General features: G+C 34.7%; 1 protein-coding gene across 1 annotated transcript in view; it reads right to left on the bottom strand.

Annotated features, from left to right (window-relative positions):
• Pkc53E (Protein C kinase 53E) overlaps positions 1-25,165 on the bottom strand; it is a 301,767-nt gene that overhangs the window by 11,776 nt on the left and 264,826 nt on the right. Inside the window, exons 4-11 of the mRNA XM_071587375.1 lie at positions 12,195-12,306; positions 11,019-11,147; positions 9,659-9,821; positions 7,719-7,953; positions 5,920-6,051; positions 5,581-5,754; positions 3,927-4,018; positions 358-559 (exon numbers count right to left, since the gene is read on the bottom strand). Coding sequence (XP_071443476.1) covers positions 358-559; positions 3,927-4,018; positions 5,581-5,754; positions 5,920-6,051; positions 7,719-7,953; positions 9,659-9,821; positions 11,019-11,147; positions 12,195-12,306 — 1,239 coding nt within the window. The remainder of the gene's footprint in view (positions 1-357; positions 560-3,926; positions 4,019-5,580; positions 5,755-5,919; positions 6,052-7,718; positions 7,954-9,658; positions 9,822-11,018; positions 11,148-12,194; positions 12,307-25,165) is intronic.

Genomic DNA, 25,165 nt, shown 5'->3' with positions numbered 1-25,165 from the left:
TTAAAAATTACAAATTTTCAAATCGCTATATAGCTTAAGGCTAAAAGTTGCAAACCGTGTTAAACATACAATATAACTTGACTGAAAACTACTCAAAAATCTATTCAGTTAGCTTTCCAAGATGGAGCATGGATGCCAACATTTATTATGGTAGGCATAATTTTAAATACTGAATTAAACTTATTCATTCCCATCATTTTTCATCACATGAGTACCAGAGGCCCATCCAAAATCATTAGGCAATTTATTAAAATTTACCAGGAATTTACTCTGCAATTATCCATCAATGGCTGAAAATAGTTTACCTCACTTAAAAATGAATTATTAACAATTTTAGGTCATATTTTAAATAAATACCTCTGGTGCAATATAGTCTGGTGTTCCACAAAAGGTCTTGGTTGTTTTGTCTCCAGTTATGCCTTCTTTGCACATTCCAAAATCAGCAATCTTGATGTGCCCATCTTGATCAAGAAGAACATTGTCCAACTTCAAGTCTCGGTAGACAATGCCTCTAGATTGCAAGAAGAACAGTCCAATAGCTATCTCTGCTGAATAGAACCTGTGAATAATAAAATTCAGCTAGTAATAAGAAGTCAGTCAGAAGACATAAACAGTCAGTAGACAGCTATGAGGCAACTGCGTCAAAGTTGAACTATTACCCAAATAACTTTTGACTTTTCATTGATTCACCATCAGCAGGCACAGAGGCCCTTTATTGTATCTTTAAACACATTGCACCAATTAAATGAATTTTTGGAATGTGCTGGGAAATATTGGTTTGTTGACAAGCGTTGTCATGTTGCAAGATTATTGGCACCAGGCTGCCTTTAACATGACAAACTTCTTCCTTGGATATTCCAATATGGTTTGCAATACACTTTTGAATGATTTACCAGTCATTTTGAATCAAATCTTCGACAAGTTTGCGATGCTTATCGTCTGTGGCAGTGATCGGATGTCTGCTGCATGTTTCATCAACAGTTTTGGCTTTTCCAGGCTCGCAGCCACAAAATTTTACTAACCATCGATATACAGTAGACCTATCAACAGTATTGGCACCATAAACAGCCTTCAAATGATGAAGAATTGCAGTACGAGTCACTTTTTCAGCAATTAAAAATTTGATAACAGCAGGCTGTTTAACTAGCATTAACATAACACTAGAACACATCTCCCTACTTCCACTTCTTGAAATACACTGGATGAATGAAACGACCTCAAACCTGCACATATATATTGAGGGGGAATTTTACTTTCAGATGCTACCAGGGGTGCTTTTCAAGGTCATTTTGTTTGTGGTCTACAAGCATGTGTGCATTAGTTTTCAGCCGACCCTCGTAATAGGCATGGTGCCCTATTATATATTAAACATTTGCAATGTTATGAAAATAATTGTATTAGTCATGATCCTCAAGAAGTAAAATCCTTCTCATTAAAAATACAAACTAAGAGACTAGCTATCATGTGGTAATCCAAGCCACTAGGCAGAGAGTAACAGATTGGGACCTGTAGTGATGCTTAACTTGTCAATACCTCAGGAGACCATAATATGTAATTCATCAAAATTGCAATTTTTTTTACTCTAGTATACATGAATGCAGTCATGCATTATTGGTTTGCATTTCCCTTGGATACATACATCTTTTCACAACTCAAATCCTGACAAACGTCGCGAGGCAATTCAGGCAGTGATTAAATAGCAGAGTAAAAGGGAGGGTCTATGATATTCTAGCATAGATTTTTGGGTTTTCACAAATTTTAGACACATAACTAATGCATTTAGGTAGGCACAAGGACGAGAAAAAAGTGCAAAAACTCCATCTAGTCACATGTTCAAAATAACTGCTCCTATGTCAGTCACTTGTTCTTACATGCAGCACAGTACTTCCACTACCACCAATATTCCATAGTTTTTTTTTTATCCAAGCAATTACGACTGTTTTATTAATCCAACCTCTTAAACTTGACTATAAAGCATTCCCTCGGAGAAATCATTCCATATTGATGGGGGATTTAAATGTGATGGTGGGTGAAGAGAGAGATGGTAGTGAAGTATGAAACCATAATTTAGGAACAAGGAATGACCATTGGGATAAAGAAATAGAGTTCTACAGGAGATATGGTTTAATCATAACGAAAACTTGGTTCAAACACCACATTAGGCATAAGTATAATGGATAATCTTCCAGGATTAAAAAAGAGATCAGTTAGACTACATTATGGTCAGGCAAAGATTTAGACACAGCATGATTAACTTGCAGTTTCTTGGAAGTGAATGAAGATTTAGATTAAAATTTAGTACTATTGAAGATTATTGTCAGATTCAAGATGATAAAACAGGGAAGACAGACAGGTGAGGATTTGGAACGTAGAAGCATTAATCAGAACAAAAAACGGGAGCACCAGATGGGGATAGCTTAGGTCCAGAGGAACATGTTTTCAAGAGAGTCAGAACATTAAAGGAATTGAAATCAAATAAATCCAGTGGGATAGATAACATTCCCATGTTACTTCTCCTACTTAAGTGCTTAGGACAATATGGTGGGTAGTTTTTTAGTGGGGTACCACAATTGGCTTTTATGGATTAACATAGCATTTATGAGGAAGGAATTTGGTCAAAAATTTTTTTCCTCATCAGCATCCTCCAATCTCAAAAAAGGGCAAGACAGCATATGTGAAGACTAGAGAACAATAAGTTTGATTTTGCACAAAATGAAATGGTCCTTGGGAGGGTCAATAAAGGAATAGAGAGAAGGGAAAATAATAACTCAGGGGATGATGCATGGTTTCAGGAGGATGAGAGCCATGCATGATGCCAGAGCAGTAATGAGCTGATTAATATAGAGGAACATATAATGCAATTATGAAGTTTTTGCTTGTTTCATAAATTTTGAGAAGGCATTTAATGCTAACAATAAATAACCAATAATAACAATAAATAGCCATGGAAATCTGTGATAACTTCATTGCACAGCTTCCAGCAGAATAATTTTCAATAACACAAACATGTATTTGGCTATCCTGCTGTTTTAGAATAACTAGATATTAAATGATTTTTTTTTGCAACTGCATAATTTGTTTCCAAAGCTTCTGTTGATGTTACAGAAAGTAATATTATTATAAATAACGTTTTTTCTTGTGTGTCAGAAAACAGAGGATTTAACTCAATGGTTTCCATTAATACTAAGAAATTAATTATGTAGCATTCAATTGTTCACAGGAAGTGAATTAGGCTATTACATCTTCATCATTTTATTTCTATATTTCCACTTGTCTATAGGATTAAACTTAATTTACAAACTTGCCTCCTTTACCTATATGACTCCCATCTGAAGGATATTATAGAACTCTGACGAATATTATAGTGCATTTCAATATTTCACATTACATATTGAAACCAAATCCATTGTTATAATTCTCAAAGGATAGAAACTTCATTATATTTTCATGCCAGTGCCAGCTTTGCAGCAGTTTTGAATTTTTGAGCTGGTTAGGTTCACTGTGCTCTCACTCTCATTAGTGTCACACATTGATCCAGTTGGCCATGTTATAATGAGCCCTAACTGCACTTGCATTAAAAATGTTATTCAATTAATTCATTTTCCATGTACACCTGATTACAAAATGATTCACAGAGAATCATACAACAATAGAAATAAATAATTTTTCTTTCCCGGAAGATAATATCAGAAAATAAATATTTTTGGAAAAACTTTTCTCAAATTTATTTATTGCCAATATCTACTTTTTTCTTCAAGAGTACATCTTGATTACTGCCATCACATATCTGATACTGGATTGAAATTCCAAAGTAATGCTGATATCCATTATTCAATAGGATTAATAATATTTTTTTAAATTGATACATTTGTTTTTTCAGTCATATATGAAACATACCATCAAAAAGACTATACTCGAGTACTTACACTGCAACAGGTTCCTTAAATTTTCCACATTGTTGAATTTGGAACATTAAATCTCCTCCATTTACATACTCCATAACAAAATAAAGGCGATCCTGCAGATGATAAATATTGCACAATAAATTCATGACTGAATCAAATAAATTGATTGAATTGAAAAAATTGCAAAATTGAATTTTTGAAATAAGTGTATCCAAGTTTTAAAAGTAAAAGGAAGGTGACTACTACATTTTCTATGCCTTTTTGCATGAATTGGAACTCCAGATCTGAGTTAAAAGTTTACCTAGCCATCTATGTTGAAGATCTCCTGGAATAACTAAAACATTGGATAGTGGGAATGCAGGGGAGGGGTAGCCTTTCTAAAAAACAAAACCAGCAGAAATTCAGATGATGTAACTCCGGACAGCATATGCTTCAGTGAACTGTACTCCTCTAATGGAATTCATTACATTTTGAAAGCTCCATCAACCAAACAATTCATCTCATTGAATAGAAATTAATGGACATAGAAGTAAAGTTAAAAATTCTCAAAGAGGGGACCTTAAGTCAGGCCATTAACTGTGAATTGGACCAACTTCCAATAAAAGAAAAAGTGGAAGTGCCTGGAAAGATCATTCATTCTACTGCGCTATTTAATTATCTCCACAGGTGAAATTGAAACACTTTGAGCAATCAGATCCTTCAAAAAAGGTTATTTGATCTCTTGGATCATTAATTGATTCTCCATTTGCAGTTAAGAATATTAATGCTGCAGAGATACAGGACAGCCAAAAAATGTAGCATATCTTCAAAGAGGAAAATTAAGGTTTTTTCCTAGTAGCATAACACACAACACACAACATTTTTGGTTGCACTGAGATAACTACTTGCCAGAGAATAGAAGTGTGATAATAATGCAGTTCTCACTTTCCAATCAGAGATTATGAGGAGAACTCAAACTTTTACGCAAGGAATATATGGCAGCTGCCCCCATTGTATTCATATGTTCCAACATGGACTCCCAAGAGATCTTTCTCTAAGTTCTTCACATCATGGGACAGGAGAGACCTCTCATTCTGAACTACAGTGATACCATTTGAATGACCTATGTTTATATATTATATTTTCGTGTGTCAGTACCAATTAAATGGCAGCTCTCCCAAAAAATTGGCATTGTCCTCACCAAGGAATTGAACCATAGTTTTGCAGCTCAGATGACTTGCTTAAACTTTGAATGAACTGATCGCCAAATACATTTTCAGAAGAATCTGTAGAAAGGTATGTTATGAAATATCTATCTAAATATGAAATCTCTTGTATTTTTTTATCTCATATGAATGCCATGCTTTATGGAACTGCAGATGTACTCACATTTTTCACTTGGTGCATATATTATTTCATCAAATGATAGAAAAATATTAACGCTGCTAATATCCTATTTTCAAAAGCTTCTTAAAGTTTTTTTTTAATTTAGCTTTTCAGCTTTCATGAGACTAAGTGGAAATTTGGATCACCAAGTAAATATAATACGGACAGGAATCACCAAAATATGGTTTTCAAATTCTCGAATTCCAGTCAAAATAAAAACATTTTCAAACATCTATAGTTAATTCGTTAAGGTTCATTATAATGAAAATAAATAGAAGAAATTTTGGATTACAAATAAAGGAATACTTGCCATAGTTTGGAAGCATGAATGAAGCTGAACAAGGAAAGGAGGCTTGCTTGACAGTGCAAGCACTCGCTTCTCCACCATTGTACATTCAACATCATCATCCTGGATAATAATATCCTTCTTGAGAATTTTAATGGCATAAAGTTCATCAGTACCTTTTCTTTCAGCAAGGAGTACCTGCCAACATCCCAATAAATGATGATAGAATGAATTATGACCCCATCAACAGAGGACCAAAGCAATACATTTTTAATAAAGTAAAAATAATATTCAAAAAAGTATAATTTACTATTTAATGTAAACACTTGAATGAAAAACCCAGAGAATAACATCCTTACACACCTTTCCAAAACTCCCTTTGCCTAATACCATGAGGAAATTGAAATCTGTGGCTCGAATCACATCTCTCTTGCCCATATTGTGAGGAACTTCCTTATCAGGTGCTGGTGGAGCCTTCTTAGTTATTGAAGTCTTCTGCAATTTGAAAACAAGGTCCATGAATAATTCTTCTAGAAAATATACAATGATTACCATGGCAAAATTTAATCCTTAAATTAAATTTAATCTGCTTAAAGAAATGTTTCTTAATTCAACTCATTGATTTGTATGAACCTATCCTTATTATTTTTCTATCCAAATATTAGCACCTACTACTAACACCATAAATTAAAAATTTGATGCTTAAGAACTTTTTAACAGCAGAACTTCTCTCGTCTTTCTCTTCTTATTTATCGTTCATTAATCTAAATCATTCCATGCTGCTTTTCTCTATGCTTCTCCCCCCAGGCATAAAAATTCCCCAAGTTTTAATTCCTTCACCTTGGCATTTCTTCTTTGGTAAATTGTTGTCTCGAGCACAGTGATTGTTTCCACAGTTACCCTCAAATTTAATAATTAATCTCTTCATTTGGATGAGTATCTTTTGCTGCAAACAACTAATACCATCCAAGTTTGGGACAGGAGCTATGGCTAAGCACCAATAATCTTCTCTTAATTTGGTGAGATTAGTGCCTAAAGTTGCATGAGTTCTTATTATGCTTTGAATCCTTCTGATACCAACTAGTAATTTCTTGCTAGAGGTGGTAAATCTAGGGATCACATCTTCACATAAATAAGTGTATATATTATTTCTTCAAGGCATTATGTCTTTACCATATGAAATATGAAGAGAAGTAATTCCAACTAGGTGGTTAGTATTTGTACATTAGAATGCAAATAATAGATTTTGCACCATTATTTTCCATTATTTCTTGAAGATACTGATAATTTATAACATTTTATTGCCATTGGGCTATTTCTTTTTGCAAACCCTGGAGTATCTACCTTGTCCTTGACATCAGATGCTAATCATACTTTCCTCTCTCTGATCCTATGGTCATTGAATGATATGTGCGATTTTGGTCTCAAGTGCTCCTCCATTCTTATTCCATTCTCTGCTCCATCTGGTAGGGACCCAGAAACGCAGCCAGTTGAGTTTTTTGATGGTTCCCCAAAGAGTCTTCACCAGCATTTGAACTATACATCACTTACATTATCTTGACCTGAATGTTCCCATACCCTGGTTAGCATATGTTTTATCAATTTAATAGGAATATACCACCAGTTTTCCTGTATTAACTAAACATACAATGTTCATAAAAGTCTGCATGTAAGAATATCTCAATTTTTCCAGTCAACATGTCCAGGATAACCTATAATGTTGGCAACCTTTGGACAGTTAATAGTATGCATTAGGTGATCTGCATCATTCTAAGACAACTTTTCACAAATATTTCATTTTATAATTATATGAATACAGTATTCTCTGCTGTAAATATTAATGTATTGTACTTAGTCCAATCAGGGCGATAAAGTTCTCAAAGTCTCATCTTCTAATATATTCATGTTATAAGACTATAACTGCATTATAATGCCAATTACGAGTATTGTGTCAAAATGTGGAATGTGGTGGTATCTTGGCTGGGAAAAATAAGGGGGCAACATTTAAAACAATACATCATTAATCTTGATCAACTGGTAGCATCAAAATAATGTAGATATTTGAAGATAAATTTACAAAAATAAACAATAGCAGTGGTTAAATTAAGAATACTTTCAGTGCAGAGTTTAGCCAAGAGAGACAAATCCATTAAATAACTCACCCTCATCTGAGTCTTCAGAGTTGCCAGATCTGTCCCTTCTTCTGGGACAGGAACGTTGTAAAAGTCACCCTCCTCTTGGGTGAGAAGCTTGAACCAACCTTGGGTTGGCCCTGGAGATTTGAGAAGCTCCGAGATCCCAAATGACAGAGATCCCATAAAATCATTCCTTGAAGTTCTGTCCCAATCCCATACCTCAACAAGTAGCCTGCGATCCTTATCTTCTGGCTTAAGCTCCCTGTAAACAAATGACACATTAATGCCAACTCCAAACCATTTTAATTAATCAAGGCACCTATTTTTCTCAGAATTAAGGTGTACCAGCATGAGGCTTTGCATAGCAAGAAAAAAAGAAAGACCATTACATTCGGAATACTTTGAAAGCATAATACCAATTCATTACGTATGTTCCTCCCTAGAACTGAAAATTTGTAGAAGCAGCATATATCATTTCCAAGTATTTGCTTAATAATTAGAATTATGACTTTCACTATGACAGCTCTTTCATGATTTAAGGAGCACTTCCTTTGCCTGTAACATTAAGGTTTCCTTGGAAAATTTACTTCCCAGAACATTGCACAGTTTGAGAGTATCTGTGGATGTCTATACAAACCTCAGCACAGATTTTCACCTATAACCCCCCAGCCCTAAGCTAAATCAAAAACCACTGGCTAGCAAAGCATTCATTACTTTATATCACTAATCATATTCTTCCATACTAAAAAGACTACTTTTCCACAGATTTCCACGATCTGTGGATAAGTACAAAGTCTTTTTACTATGATATTAAATACTTCCAGAAAGTGAAGCCTGAAACTGTAGAATATAATCATATTCTTGTTAATATGATGATTAATCATAGGTTAAGTGAAAATAACAGTTTCACATTTTCAAAATCACTGTCCTCTATTCCACTACATTTAGCAAAAACTTCAGAAGATAAACAATAATTTTTGGGCACTCAATGAACATATATCAATATATATTGGTGTTTTCTGAATAAAGGCATGTTTTAATGCATGTTGAAAGAGATATATTAGATGCATACAAGGTTTGTATAAAAAGTATCGGTAATAACTTTTTCCTAATATGTGAATGAAGTGCTTACATTAGACCGTCAGGTTAAGTGTGCACATTAACAGAGATTGTAATGACATTGATAGCATGACAGTGAACACCATTATCACTGTAAATGTGGTAATGTGAAAATCATGCTAAACTCATCTTGAATGTTTTGACGAACGACCAAGAGCAGAGTCGAGTGTCTCCTTGCGAAGAACTTCTGCAATGGCATCGTAATGATTCCCCAACCCCCTTCAAGTCCCAACTTGGCACCAGCAGACTATATCTTATTCCCAAAAGTGAAATCCTTGCTCAAAGGACACCATGGGACCCTAAGTATCATCAAGGATGCTTGCACGTGTACCCTTAAGGACCTTCCAGAATCCGTCCACCAGAGAGCCTTTCATTTATGAAAAAGGTACTGGAAAAAATGTATCGGCCCTCAAGGGATGTACTTTGAAGAATTTTGAGGCATTGTAGCAATATCTTAAATAAATCTTTATTCCCCATAACTTTTCTTGATACTTTTTATACAAACCATGTATATAAATGAGCTATTTTTGGAATTCATCCTTCTGCCCAAATTTGCAAAAATATAATATTTGATGCTCTTTTATGAAATATTGACAGGCATTACAATAAAATCTACTCATATATAATTGCTAGAGTTAAAAAATTGCTTCAATCTTGTAGTCTCAAATTCATAATTTTTATGATCACATGCCATATAGAAATTAATATTGTTAACACTTTGTTTGTACAGGAATTTGAAGCTATTTTTAACAGGATTTTAGGAATGCTGTGATAAAAAATAATAGTAATCACCATGTAATAAGGTGCACATGCGCTAACTTTAATAGATAAATCATCAAAGTACTTACAAAACAAGAGTCTCATTCCACACAGGATTAAGTGATGCCTTTATAGTTTTAGTCTTAAGCTTCACTTTGTCCCCCTTATCATCACCAGGAATAAGTTTGAGCTTCACATATGGATCAGAAAGACCATTAGGATCCATTGGAATTAGGTTTCGACCTTGGATGACTGTAAAGAGGAAATAAGCACATTTCTAATAAACTAAGAATTTTTAAATTATCTGGGAGTTTGCAGTAAAGTAGTTAAAAACAGGTACTAAATTCAATAATGAAGAACTCAAAGAACATTTATAAATTCAATCAACTTGAAACCATTCTTTTTCAAGTAAATTTTGTAATGCCAGAATGAAGAGGGTAATATTTAATGTTCCTTACATTGCACTTAATATTGAATGTATCCTCAAGCATAACATCAAAAATTCAAATTTTTACCACAGAAATAAAAATAAATTAAGAATTCTGATTATCCATGTATACATTAATTGAGCTGGGGATTATCTATGAAAGACTAACCAGTTTTGTGGTAGTGGTGATATTGAATAATTTTTTTGCCATGCAATGGGAGGTCTTTCTGCAATAGTAAGGGGATGGAAAGTTGATGTTTTTTTATCCCTTTCCACACTTTATAGGTAAGTCACACCACAATAACTGTTGAAAGTTTCAGGGAAGTGGACAGAGAAAGTATATTCTTTGTATTCACCTCCATATGATATACATAGTTTGTGCAACGTCATTCTTCATAAGTGAAAATGAGTATGTTATAAAATGCTTGGCCTTATCAATAAAGAGAGGTTTGAAGTTAATTATGACTTACACAAAAGTGGATACATGAAAAAACAATGGCCTCAGAAATATAAATCAAGGAATAAACATGTCGTAATATTTATAGCCAAAAAAATAAACTTTACACATTCTAATGCATTTATGACACTGGGAATGTTGTATTGAAAAGTTTTCCAAAACCATTGTTTTCCCAAAACCAACCCTTTGTCTCTCCCTGCTACATAACTTATGATCATTTACACTGTATCTTTTGAATCTTAGCATATGTATAAGTTGCATAAACAGCATTGAGTAATAAGCTTGTTACTCTATAGTTAAAGATAGTCACATCAAGAAAAAAATCACTTTATATCAGATAACAGCAAAATCACACACCAAAATTACCATTAAAAGACAAAAAAGGGAAAGAGGAAAAAAGACAAAAATACTTTTAGGCAGAAAATAAAATTATCACTTAGGCAATAAACCTTAGTTATGATATTTTCCAAGGACTCAATCAACAGTAAATAAATATATACACATGAACTCAAATACCTCCAACTCAAATAATATTAATCTCTTGAAGATATGATCAATCACTTACTATCCACAGTCAGCTTGCTGCCAGAGCATGATATCTTCAACTCTATCCTGCCCCGCCTCTCTGTGTGGTCACATCCACATAAATTCGGCACACTCTCCTCACATCTCTTGTGGACGTTCATGTCACACGCTATGGTTAAAACAGCAATTAAATATTAAAATATGCAGTTTCCAGCCACATCATAGAATCCATTCATTTCATCTAGATAGATGTGAAGGCCAAACAAGAGTACATTTTTCTGCTCTCTCAAAATACCGGTTTTTATATAGATTGATTAATTTATTTGATCAAGTTTGAGATCTCCATATGGTTTAATGCCATATAGAGAAGATATTATGAATGTGAAAACATTTTATGAAACAAAAATTACATTTAAAAATTCAACAAAATTGAAAATTGTCTCATGGTGAATTTATCTAACTGTCCTGTTGAACATCTAACTTTAAGCAAGTATTAAAAGTCTTTGTGCCAGTTACATAACATTAACTCTCCCCTAGATTATAGCTATTAAAATAAAGCGCGCTATTCAAAATGTTTCATTCAATGCAACCAAATTTTGCAATAAATCATATGCAGAACTTGAGGCAGTCATACATCTATTAGCTAATATCCAAATTATATTTTTATGCATTCTCAAACTAAATTACTCGTAAACAAAAGGCATAAGCACTGGCTAAGTCCCTGAATTTACTTCACTTGAGGCCTTGCCGGATATTTCAACATAAATTAAAGTTTTAGATAGTATTTAAGTCACATTTAATCAGCTTTTAATTAGTTAACCTCATCCAAAGTAAAATTCATTAATCAAATAATTCAACAGAGTGAATGTTTTTATTTAGAACTGACAAACTTTTAATTTGTAACAGGCTTAATTAGTGTTTCAAGATAAAATTAATTGCAGGACTAGAATATTCACTTACAATTGAGAACTTTCAAATATGGAGCTTTTTAGGAAGCACCATTAATTGTGATTAAATTTCCTAATTTTTCTATTAGGTCGAAAACCTGAGCATTTTTCATAAAAATAGTTAAACAATTGGAAAAGGTCAATTTGCACACAAAAAGTGACACGCTGGCTCAAATTATAAACCAAAGATATTTGATCATGTATCAATAAGCAGTATTTTGAGATTTACCATAAGCAGATATTTGAGGCGGACATTTCAAAGTAGCTACCTTTGCACTTGAGTCCCTGGTTGGAGATCCCATGAAGCATGGAGCCACAGTGGTCACAGAACGTCGGCGAGAAGAATGAGTACATCTCCCACTTGTGCTTCGCACTCTCCGCCTTTCAGTACGATTGGTAAGGCACCATTTTATGTATAATGTTTTATGCGCCAGTTTGTGTAAAATGTTTCGTGATTTCAGTGGGACATAACAATTACAGAGATATGGCAATTATATTGAAGCATTGAAAATTTTGAATGTTATTATTTTAAGGGAGATAGATAATGAAGTAGGGACATTATTGGCATATTTTAGTTAAATGCAGGATAAGCAGTTAATTAGTAATATTTTAGAATATTAAAAAAAAGTTGGAGAGTGTTAATAGAATTTAGTTTAGGTGTTACAAATATAGGGGAGAAAGCAGTGAGTACAGAGAATGGAGACAAAAGTTTATTCGTCAAGTGAGGTAATCCAAGGAATCAATTGTGTGAGTGAAGAAGAGAGAGGAAAAGAGAAAGAGAGAAAGAGAAAAAAAATACATTTATATATATGTAATGCACTAATTCTCACAACAATAAGCAAAAAAATTAAAAGAATATATTTACAACAACAGAAACAATGCAAGATTATTAAAATGCAATGTTGAACAATGTTCACTTGCAAAACAATTCCACTGATGCATGATGGAATAGTTCTATAGGTCCAATTTCTGCAAGTGCAGAAAAATTGGATTAGGTAGATTATACATAAAAGAACACATCCCTGGGATCCATCAAAACACTCAAGGAGAGGCATTACATAAGGAGTGAAAGGGTAAAGGCATTTAGAAGAATTTAAAGTAATATCAATTTCAAGTTTTGCAATCGGTTGATATCAGCAGTTATCATATGAGATGATATAACTTCTATTGTGACAAAACTGTGACGCATTTTTACAGGAAAAGTTAAACGCTGTGAAAACGAGATCCATAATAAAACACTTTAGACCTAAGTGCTCCACCTACTTTGAAATTAAACCATGGAATTACCGCTAAGCATAAAAGGTTATCAGAGACTACTAAAATAACCACTACAGTACCATTAATATTTCCTCCTCACATACCCCACACAGACTTTTCCAGGAATTATAACTGATGGAAGCAGGTATTATAAATAAAAGCTATATAATCTCACATTTCAGAACACTAGATGATTAATGTGCTGAGAAAGAATCATTTGTAAATAATAATGCATTCACAAATGGTATCAGGTAATTCCTAATTTAGCCTGATTGGGAAAGTACTTTCAGGCAAAACCTATGATCATGAGCCCAAATTAATACATTTTTATGGATAAAGTTTTATGATAGATAGCCATGAGTATTTTTAAGCAGAAAAATGATCCTAACTGTGGCAAATATTGCAATCTAAATCCCCCAAATGAGAAATCATTTGCTTATAAACCGAGTGATCATGGTGCCAATATACTTGCATATGCATCCACAGCCATATGAACTCAACTTCAGATAAATGTTCCATAAAATAAGTGCCTAATTTGTAATCCAGAATTCCTTAAAGACCTTAAGGAGCTAATTCAAAAGTGTACATTTAAAATGCTGCAGGACTTAGTATTTGGTGAACTTGAACCTCACCTATCTTTAGACATGAAATAACCTTTAAAATAATAACAATAGCTTGGATAGTAGCCCATTTATCAGGTTCTTGTCTACGCTTTCAACATAACTATATTATTATAGCATGATAATGCAATTGTGAATAAGATTGAGTGTAACGCTATGCTTTTCTTCATCATGTAGTCAATTTAGTGCATACATATGCACCCACTTTCTGAATTATAAATTCCAGTCGTTAAATGGATACAATACATTCCCCATTAATTAATTCATTAATTTGCACATTGACTTTGAAATATAAAACTTTTCATAGTCAACAACACATTCAAAAACTCTATGCTCCAGATCTATCTGACATCCTACATCAGATATTCAATTACATCTGATTTGAAAAATTAGTTTGAAGAAACTTGAATTAGCTTAAAGTTGATTTGTTAAATTCATTTAAAGGAACATTTATTTTAAACAAACTATGCCTGAAGTCAAGTGCCCATGATAAGGATATGTGTAGCCACATATTATTATGACCAAGACCACCCCAATTTCATCACCATCAAAAGATATCAAGCCAAAGATTGATTTAATACAGTTTTCACTCTGTTCTTAGTAAGCCTCTTCATTATCTGTATTTTTTTTATTTTAATACATATATCCTGGTATCTACTTGAAGCATCCATTGGAAGCTTCTACAGTACTTCTTCCCTTATATTTTGTCGTCCTTGATTGTTTTCAGGAGGTTTCATACCTTCTTAGAAGTAAATATGTGCTATGTTTCTCTCCTTCACTGATTTTTCAAGTAACTTCTTACTTAATTCTCTTGCGCAAACATCAGTGGTTCACTTAAGCCAATTCATCACATTCATCCTTCAGTAGAGCTACATTTACTTCCACCAATACCTTCTTTGCTGCTCATGCTTTTGCTTTTCATTCCATGACAAGCTTTTGTGTGCATGTTAGTGTGTTTGTATACATACACAAACACTTTTTTTAATTCTATCTTTTTTACTTCCAAACATATGTTAACTGATAGCCAACTTTTTTCTGATTTAATACCTTTTGCGCCTGGGGTATTTGGCTCATTATAACATTTCAGCTGGATGGCATTGGTGGCCAACTATCCTGCTTCCTAGGAAGCAAAGTTGTTTCACTTGTATTAGTTTTCGCTTCCTGATTCTCTTTTTTGTTGTTTCCTTCATCCTGAAACAATACTTTAGTTTCATTTTCTCTAATATCCAAGTCTTGAAGTGTATTAATTCATTAGTCAATGAATGGCAATAACTATTCTCATCACTCTTTCACACTTCACATTTGAAATTTCTACATCATAACCAATGCATTGAAAGTATATTGTCTATGCACAATCATCTGCCATCAAATTTACATCAATTTCACTTATATTTTTAAAAAATATGGAAGACAATGAATGACAAAGCACATACTTGTCATCCACCTTTCTTTTAGCTACTTCAATACTGAGGTCGAATTAAATTACTGACCATAACTTTTCATGTAACCTTCATATCTCTCTCCCATTGCAAAAAAAACTATTTCAATCGAGATATTCAATGTCTTATTCTTGTAAACATTCAAAAAGACTGTCGAAAGATTGATGAATGGCAAAAATGATAATTTTTTCAGTTTCTCCTCTTTATGTGGTCTTTCAGGGTCACGATGACTTATTTTATGCCATTGGTTTTCCTAAAGTCAAACTAATCTTCATTTAGGAATTTGATTTCCAGGCCATTCTTTTGCATATATATCTTGTTAATATGTTATTTTTTAATGAGTTAATCAGTAAAGGAGTTGAAATGTTTACATGACTGCAATCATTTCAGTTATGGTCATTTTCTGAGACATTAAACCAATAATTCCACCGAAGGCATTATTTTCTAATTAAAATGTTCCAATCGAGACTTGCAAATAGATAATTCATTCCCAATGCAAATTATCAATAAAAATTAATTAAAACTTTCTGAACCTTCATAACAACATATAATCTGCAAAACTGGATAAAATGGTTCCTTGGAAGTGGATTTGCAATATAACTGTGAATACCCATCATATCATAGATACCTTGGTCAAGTCAGCATTTTTTAAATTATTTTTTTCACAATTAAGTATTAAATAAAGGATGCAGTAAATCAATTATTATCTATCTCTCGCCTTTTCCCAAGGCAAAGTAGACACCGGGGGTTCAAGGTTTTATTCATAGTATAAACCGGCATGACTGAATTCAAAGCTATGCAAGGGCAACAATGACAATTAACAGAAAATTATTACTGGTTACATGGGGACATTTTTTAGGATCTCACCAGCATGTTTATGAAGGGGTCAATCGAAACACAATAACCAAGCTCTTTGAAATACATTTAAAGCCAATGGCATACACAACGCTAAACAACAATATGTTGGCAGTCAAATGATAAAGCAGACTTATTACAGTTGAATTGAATGCATTTGATCCAAGATTTCCACTTGCGCTCAACATACAATTTATCTGTACAACAATATGCATAACCTTGTGTACAATTCCAAAATGCAAAATGGTACAGAGACCGAAATATTATTCATAATGCATATACATAACAAAATATGGTAAGGAATGCATGATGACTTTGGGACAATAGTGGCAGTGTAGTACAGTATAAAATGCGGTCAAGGGTGCTGATGGAATGTGATATTCTTGAGCCTTTCATTAAACCTCCAAAATCACTATAAAACCTGAATTCATTCAAATATAAATATTTTCTTTAGAGCAATTTGACTTGGAAATATTATGGACAGAATTATTAATCCAATTTATATGAGTAGGCACATGTATTACCCAGTCAATAGAAAGTCAGTATACCTTGAGAGAGTTCTAGTTTACTATTTTTTTAATATTTTAAATAGTTTAATTATCATAATTTTAGAAAAAGTAGTACAATAATATCTTCTCACAATGGATGATATGAGCAGCATTTTTACCAATTAAAATATAAGGTTAAATTGGGTGTATTGTAATATCCTTGTGCAAATATAACGTCTCTGGAATGAGGAAACTTAAAGAGTACCACTGTGCCATGCCGCAAAATGAAAAACCTTATCCAAAACTGTATTTTATTAGAATTATGGTACATGAGCATTTGAAGTAGGGTTTGGAGCACTGCTGACTTTACACGATGTGAGCCCCCACCAATAGTGATGGTGTTCAGATGTACTACCTGCTCTCACATGTCATGCCATGGGAATGATGCTCCAGGGTGGTAAATGTCAACCGCCCAGAAGCACCACACCATTGTACTGCTAAGTGACCCATGTTCTATCAGCCTAAATCATCAATCCTTGGTGTCTCAAATTATCTACAAAATGAACAACAAAGATAGGGCAAGAGGTCCCAGTAACAGAGAAAACTGCACATTATGTAAAGCATCCAATTCAATAAAAGTCAGGGTTTTCTTCTCCATGGATCACTTATAAAATTGGTTAGAAGCACAGGATACATTTTCCATGCCAATGTATACCATTTAAGGTAGGTTTTAGATGGGCACACACCAACTGCATTTCTAAACCTTGCCTAATACTACAATTCCTGACACCAATCTCCACAATAAATTCTCCTCCAATCCTGCATACTTCCTATGTGCCTTCATTCCATCCAACAAGCCTATTATTTTCCTGACTCTACCTCTCCAGCCTAATATACTATCAGAATTTTCAACATTCCAAAATGCAGTTCAATAACTTTTCTTTCTTGCTTTGGATCTCTCCTGGTAGCCTCTAATCCCGCACAATAATTAGTAACTTAAAAAAGGCTATTAATGAAAATTAAATTTGATCCAATCTATTGCCTGGAGAAGCTAATATCTCACTGTAACACAATACTAAAAAAATACTTGTTTCAGAGGTTTCCAATTTAAGTATGTGACAAAAGTTCTGTTTTTTGCAATTACAAATACTTTACAACCTTTCACATAATACACCAATTTAAACTAGTAATTCATTAATAGTGAATAATAAAATTCCACCATAACTACATTGACTGGCGACCAAGGTGCATGAGTGTATATGCAAAAAAATGGTACTTATATGTCATGTTGGCCATATAAAAGAGGCCTGGCCTGGAGAAGGGGCCAATTGACCATACATAAATGACATACAGCAGTTCTGTTGGACAGAGATCATCCCCAATGAAATTATTTGAGAATCTATAGGGTATTGCCAGCATGGTAACATTTTCAATACACATTCTTGTTCACTAGTCAAACTGATATCCTATTTTTTTTCATTAGGTAATCTACCGGTTAAGGTAAGACTTTGGATACACACAACCACCAAACAAATATTTTGTCTCTCCTGACAAAAACCCAACCCAACATCCTATTCTATAACATACCCCTCTTCATCTCTGAATACTTCCTCCCTCCCTTCAACCCATCCAACATTCCCCCTCTATTACAGTCTTCAACATCCAACTGCTGACCAATATGCTTTTTATCCATTTTTCCTGCCTCCTTATGATTTCTCCCAAAAATCCCTTCTCCCCTACCACCCTACCTAGCACTAATTCATTTGTTTTCCTTTCCATCCACTTCACCTTCTCCATCCTTCTGCACACCCACATTTCAAAAGCCTCCAATCTATGCCTCATCCTGCTTCAGTGACCATGTTTCGATGCTGTACATAGCTACACTCCATTTCCAAGTTTTGACAAACCTTTTCTAAATATCCTGGCTAAACATCTCTATCATCAAATCCCTTCTCCTGGTGAAAGCCTCTTTGCCTAGAGCAATTCTTTTCCTTAATTCCCTAATACTTTGTCCATTTCGGTCCATAACACTTCCGAGATACGTAAACTGTTCCACCTGCTCCAGTTTTTTCCCTCCCATTTTAATGTTAAGGTGGGTTGCGGTAGTCCAGGGGTAGAGTGTTGGACTGCTGACCGGAAGGAAGGTGTCCCAGAGTGCCCAGAGTGTCTTGCCCGGGTTCGATTCCCGGGCAAGAGACTCTGGGAACCTGCAGCTCCACCCAAGCGGTGTGATTTTTCGGGTACCAGATCTTCCTGGGAAACCATAACCGGCACAGGGAAAGGAACTGGCCCCCCTACCCTGATGTGTGAATTTCACACGCCGTCGGGATACTGAGTGAACTCTACCATCACCTACCAAACCGACCTTCGGGTTGATTACTATGTTTATGGTTTTTTTTTAATGTTAAGCTTAGCCTTTGTCTTTCTGGAAAATTGCATAACCTTTGTTTTGTGTATATCGATTCTCATCTCATTTCTATCACACTGAATTTCCAATCCAATCAGCAATTGCTGCTTTCATTATTATCATCAATCCTATGATTAGTCTAAGTCACCTCAACAGTGCAGATCTCATTTTAGCAGGCCTCTTCTTAATCCATCCAAAGTTCTTTTCCTTTATGTTTGCCAATACATGTTCTCTTAATAAATCTCCCTTGAAATTTTGTTCTGCAATTTTTCCGATTCATATTTTCTTTCAATAATATTTTAAGAAATCTATTACATGCCAATTATTTTCTGTGAGTACATCCTGAGTATCTCTTTTTCTCCGAACTATTGATATCATATCTCACCACATATTCACTGCTTCAAATCTTTATTTCTCTACAGTTCCCATCACACAAAAATGTCTTCAAGAGTTGATTTCTATTTTCATTGCTCATTTTATTTCAGTGGCTTATCCTATCAAAGAAAACTTTGTATTTTGACTATTCCTTGTTTCTTCCATCGTTGGCCAAATAAACAGCAAAATTCTTGCTTCTCTGGGCAATGATTGCCTAGCTTAAATTCACATTTCTGTGGAAAATATTAAATAATACAGAGAGATCTTAATCCCCTTACCCCTACTTGTTGTGCAGCAAAGTATATATAATTGTTGAGCATTAATATATTTCAGTTTACTCGGGGTGAAATTGTGTCGACACCTTTATTTTCTTTCTCTTTATTTAATTAGTCTTTCCTTTTATCTGAAGGACATTTTCACTACTTTCTCCAAATTAAAATACGTCCTCATCATCATTGTTTTACAACCTCGCCTGTCACAATAATACAGTGGTCATGTCGCGGCGCCCTGTTTCAACTAACAAATTCATATAGCTTGGTTGACATAGAGGTGACACTCCCGCCAACCCAGTTTTAATTATTTACCGGATACTAGATTTGTCATTTTATGCACACGAGAAACAAGTAAAGCTACACCCATACTCCATAAGTGTAAAATTATGTGCCATAGACCAACGTGGTAATCGACACACTTTCGCCTACCTAATCAACTTTTCGGAGGTCAATTTCTGAGGCTGGAAATTCTTGCGTGCCGAATTCAACTCCACGGAATGAAAATATTAGTGACCCCCCTCGGATTCTCAAATTCTACAGTTCATACTCCAACACAGTGGCAGTGCAAGAACTGCAACTTACAGTGAATGTACAGGTGTTAGGGCAATGAAACCAAATACTTCGATTTCCCTTTGTACAGATTTTTTAACTAAATAGTCGACTTTCAAAAACTCATCCCCTAGGAAGTCAGTTGATGACTTCGAACCGGGTTTAAATTTTGAAAACATGCAGACGTGTACCTTAAGACTTAAATAATTGGCCTAGTCATTAATTAAATTAAGTATAGTGGGTGTTAGATTTTAAACGAAAATGAAGAAAGACCCATTTACAATCTAATGCCAAAGTGAGATCCAATTTTCTCGAGACAGATGGAAAAGTGAAAAATGGACACGCGTGATGAGGCTCCTTTATCGCAAAGAACCTCATCAGGTATAGGCAATGTAACACGTCAACTTCTGTTGACAGCGGTAAGGTTGCATTACGGCACATGTTTCTATTCGCTCATAAATGGTCTCTGGTCTTCGCTAATTCATGTATTCATTCCCGATCACAACCAGGCCAGCTTTTCATCTTTCAACTAATTTAAACCGTGAATGTGCGAAGCTACGGAAGGGAATCCAATGTCGCGTTTTACAGCTCGATATCTGTCCGTTGTTGGCAATAGCGACTTTGGTTCATGGGGATGAGCGTATAACATAGGGACGGCGATGACAACAGGAATTACTGTGGGTTTCAATGTGAGAACCACACCACCCCTTGCACCTATCCATTTATTCGCCTTCATGAGTTGGATTTCTTACATCAAGAGCGGGTGTCTCGTCCAAAAAGAGTAATCATTGGTCACAACCGAGTGAAACTCGTTGCGCACAGTTTTCTTCAGCTTGACCTGGCCATTAATATATTTCTTGGAAAAATGGATGAATAGAATTATCTATTCTCTCCGAATGAACTGACACTTTTTTTACTTTCAGATATAAATTTAACATCATTGTAAGCACGTGTTGGATATCAGATTATTCTTTGATATTTAATAACAATATGTAGACAACTGCAAAAATGAGAGATATTGACTAAAGAGTGCACATTAATATATATTTTCCGAAAACACGAAGCCATGCAATGCAAATCTAAGGAAGTCACTGGATTCCAAGATTATCCATCATTATCAAGTATTTCGAGATTCAAGAAAGCTTAAGTAACGGTGACTCAGAAATAAACGGCAATGAATCAACATAGAAAATAAAAGGCCACCCAAAAGTAATACCCTAGAAAGCAAAAAATATTCAAGTATTCAGGTCAAGACGACCTCTAACATTCCTCAATATATAAGGCTTCAGAACCGTTCTGGGCCGTCCCTGAGCGATTATACATTGTCATCTTGTTACAAGCTCACGGAGTGAAATACGTCTTATATAATTTGACACATACTGGCCGCATGATCCTGAGATCATATCAATACACTGTTAGATAAATTGTTTTTTTACGTTAAGTTAAAGTTTAATTTTTTTAAAGGCTTTAATTATTTCGCAAACTTATCTCTCTCGCTCAATTATCGACTTCATCAGCACCCTCGTCAGCACCAGCAATTTAACAGTGGTAATGCTAATAAAGTTACAAATACAGTTACAAAGGAACAATCAAAATAGTCCAAATATACAGCCATTGAAATAAAAAACGGATAACTTTTTACCTGAAAGATAAGTTATTATACAGACAGCAATGCATAAGTGGGCACATAAATTAGCAAAATTTGTGGAATACATTAAAAAAATTAATAAAAAAAAAGTAACACAGAGGTAATGCATTCTTGCAATCAGAAAACAACATTTGAACCCATATGCAAGGGACTGACACAAAACACCAACAGACACCAGGCGAGACAGGTCGGCCAACCGAAGCTTGAAGGGACACGCGTTGGCTGCCCTGCATTCCAAAGTGAGTGAGAGAGAGAGAGAGATGGAGAGAGAAATCGTAATGGCAGGGATAGATTTAAGGTAGGGTTGACCAGGAAACGGAAGTTTTTCTACGAAAATCAATCAAGTGTGAGGATATAGCAACTAAGGAAAAGAAACATAGCATGATGATAGCGAAGCAGGTGAAAACACAACGGAAAACTGAGAAGGCCGAAAGAGTAAGTTCCTGGGAAGTAGACATTCTCAACAAGCCTTCGCTCTACTTATCCAATGAAAAATAAATAATGTGTCACGTTCAATATGTAAATTCTTCTACCTTAAATATTACTAAAGGATCCAAACATTTAACATCTTCGATATTTAATATCTAAGACTTTAAAATGGATTAAAGAATTACGCGAAGTAACCATCCAAGTTATCGCGGTTACTTTCCATTTGACTTGGCGCTGCCAGGGACCATTCCATTTATGACTATACAGATGAAATTATAACACCATAGATTTAAAAATCATGAGCTAAAAATCTTTACAGCGTCATACAGTGGGCTCAACATTAATCTATCGGATACCTGGAGAAAGAAGAAGAACTCGTCGACGCGAGTATTTATTTTCCAGACAGTACAAACCCGCATACCAGTAAAAATCACAACAACATTTTGCTAAGAACTTTACGTCTCATATTCGGAAACAGAAAGTAAAACAGAGCAGAAATAATATTTCTAAACTAAACGAAGGTTTAGAATTTCAAAGCTTGTTGATATTTTCACGATTATCCATGTCATTGAGTCATTCATATATTAGGATTAAAAAAATCTTAATAGTCATCACCACGAAAATTAAAAAATAGTTTATGAACGAAAAGAACAATTAAGGAAAAATTCTAGTCACATTTTCTGCAGCTAAAGGTGAATACACCGCGAGTCTATCACAAGGAGCGGACGGCAATAGTAAGGGACTGGGAGTCAAGGTGGCAAAACGGAAAACTAAGGCCGACGGCAGTTGAAATTGAATCTGGGAATCAAATTGACAAATGAAAGTTGAAATCTTTACCCCGTGTTCAAAATGTATTATTACATTTACGGGCAGTCCAATGCACCTTGATGATTCCCATTCTAAGACAAGTCGCGTCTGGGAGACCCACCGAAATCAATCGTTCGTTTCTCAAACAGGCTAATTAATGAAAGAATTCCACCCATGCATTAAGTTAGAACTTCGTGTTCCTCCTCCAAGGGATCAAAATGTTTCTCATTTTGCTTCTGTATGTTTCTTTTCGGCTCAATTGCGGTATCAAAACCTTTTTCAAATCTCTCGACGACCCGCATATAAATTTTGTTAACCTTAGGGTGGTGCAATAATTTTATGCTACCATGTGATGTGCAGTTAGATAGAACAGAATTCAATACAACTTTTCTATATTTTCTCATCTTTGCCATCTACTCATGCAGATATCATCATCAATATAAAACTTATAAGGTCTAAAGATTAGTTTTAAGTCACTTAGCGATGACATGGATTTTAAATCATTGATCTTTGCACCACTGATACGTTTCCTAGGCACTATTCGTTAAAAAAACAAGATTAGAAACATGATATGTCCTTTTTCCCTCAGGGGTACACAGCAAGTGGCATTTAATTTGAAAAAAAAAGTGTTAGCTTCAAAAGAAGTTTAATTTTTGAAATTGAAATGGACATGAAGTGGGAAGATAGGGTAAATGCACAAGCCTGGTTAACCGCGAAGGAAAAGTGATACGATCACCAACGAAAAATTGTGGATACGAATCACACCAACGATGTGACAGTGGCTTGGTAATTCTTGCTCACTTGTAACCATTACTATCTATACCAGCAAATTACAGTCATTTACACCCTTGCTTATATTGGACGTCAAAACTGGATTTATGGATCGCATATAATTAAATTAATATTTCTCAAAGTCAAGGAAAAACGAAATGGGACCACTAAGTGATATTAGATCCAGAATTTATTGCTGTCTAAAATTCTGGGTCAGAATTTTGTTTTAGACACGCTACGATTTTAAATCGAGTGCATGAACGAAATCATTCCGATATTGTGAAAGAACTTCTCAATCTTCGGAAAAAAAGTTGGCATAAATGGGAGCATGGGAAAAAGCAGAACTGGACGAGAAGGAAAGGAAATGAAATAGAAATCCAATTCGTATTAAACAGTGGGTGACTTTTATGAAGAGAATAAGAATGAACAGGATTTGAACCTATAGCCAAATAGTATAAGGCAGCGGAGAGGAATAAAATTAAAGAGGCGGTGAAAGCAAAGATAGAAATAAAGTCAATATGAAATGGAACAAACAGATTAATCAAGGGGAACATACGAAGGAAGCTTTTGCACGCAGGAGTTGTTTGAAGGCGTACAAGGGGGCAAACAGTCGGAGATGAGGTAAACAGGAGGATAAACATTCACAAATATTTCAATACAAACTTTTTTGGGTAATGTCATTCATCTGGTGACGTGAATCATTCAAATTCTCAGTGTTCATTCGTCGGTAGTTATTTTAGATGATTGCTGATGAAGGTCATACAGACTAGCCCTTTGGGATTTATTAGGAAGGGGTACTAAAATAGTCTACGATATTTTCCTCACAACTCCAACATACCATACTTCTCGCATTTTCTTGCGAAAGGGGAGATTCGTTAACCTCTGAACCTAAATCGTGCACCGGAATATTAGATAAAGTTGCCATATCAGTACGACAGAATGCGAGTTAACGAACAAATTGATAATCGATGAGGGCAACTGAATAAAATTTTGTATGCTCCCATCAGACTTAATTAATTGGGTCTCACACCCAAAGTGCAACTCACAGATCCGAGTTTAATGACACCAATCACTTTCTTCTAACACAGACAATAAGAAAGTTCAGTCACCAAATGAAACGACGTCGTCTCTGGATAAATCCTTCCGTGCAAAAATCGCTTAGAAATGGGTTTAATACCGACACCATCGTCACTCATGGGCAATGAGCAACTTATACGCTACGGAGTCAACTGCCACATAAAAAAAGCATTCCACATCTCCCAGAAACACCTAGGAAAGCAGCGTGAGTTGAGGTACAACAAGCCAGCATACACAAACACATAA

Source organism: Hetaerina americana, unplaced genomic scaffold (assembly GCF_022747635.1).
Source record: "Hetaerina americana unplaced genomic scaffold, ioHetAmer1.1.p SCAF_1, whole genome shotgun sequence".
In the NCBI taxonomy this organism is placed as follows: domain Eukaryota; kingdom Metazoa; phylum Arthropoda; class Insecta; order Odonata; family Calopterygidae; genus Hetaerina; species Hetaerina americana.
Note: the sequence above shows the minus strand (reverse complement) of the source record. Positions and strands in the feature narration are given on the sequence as shown.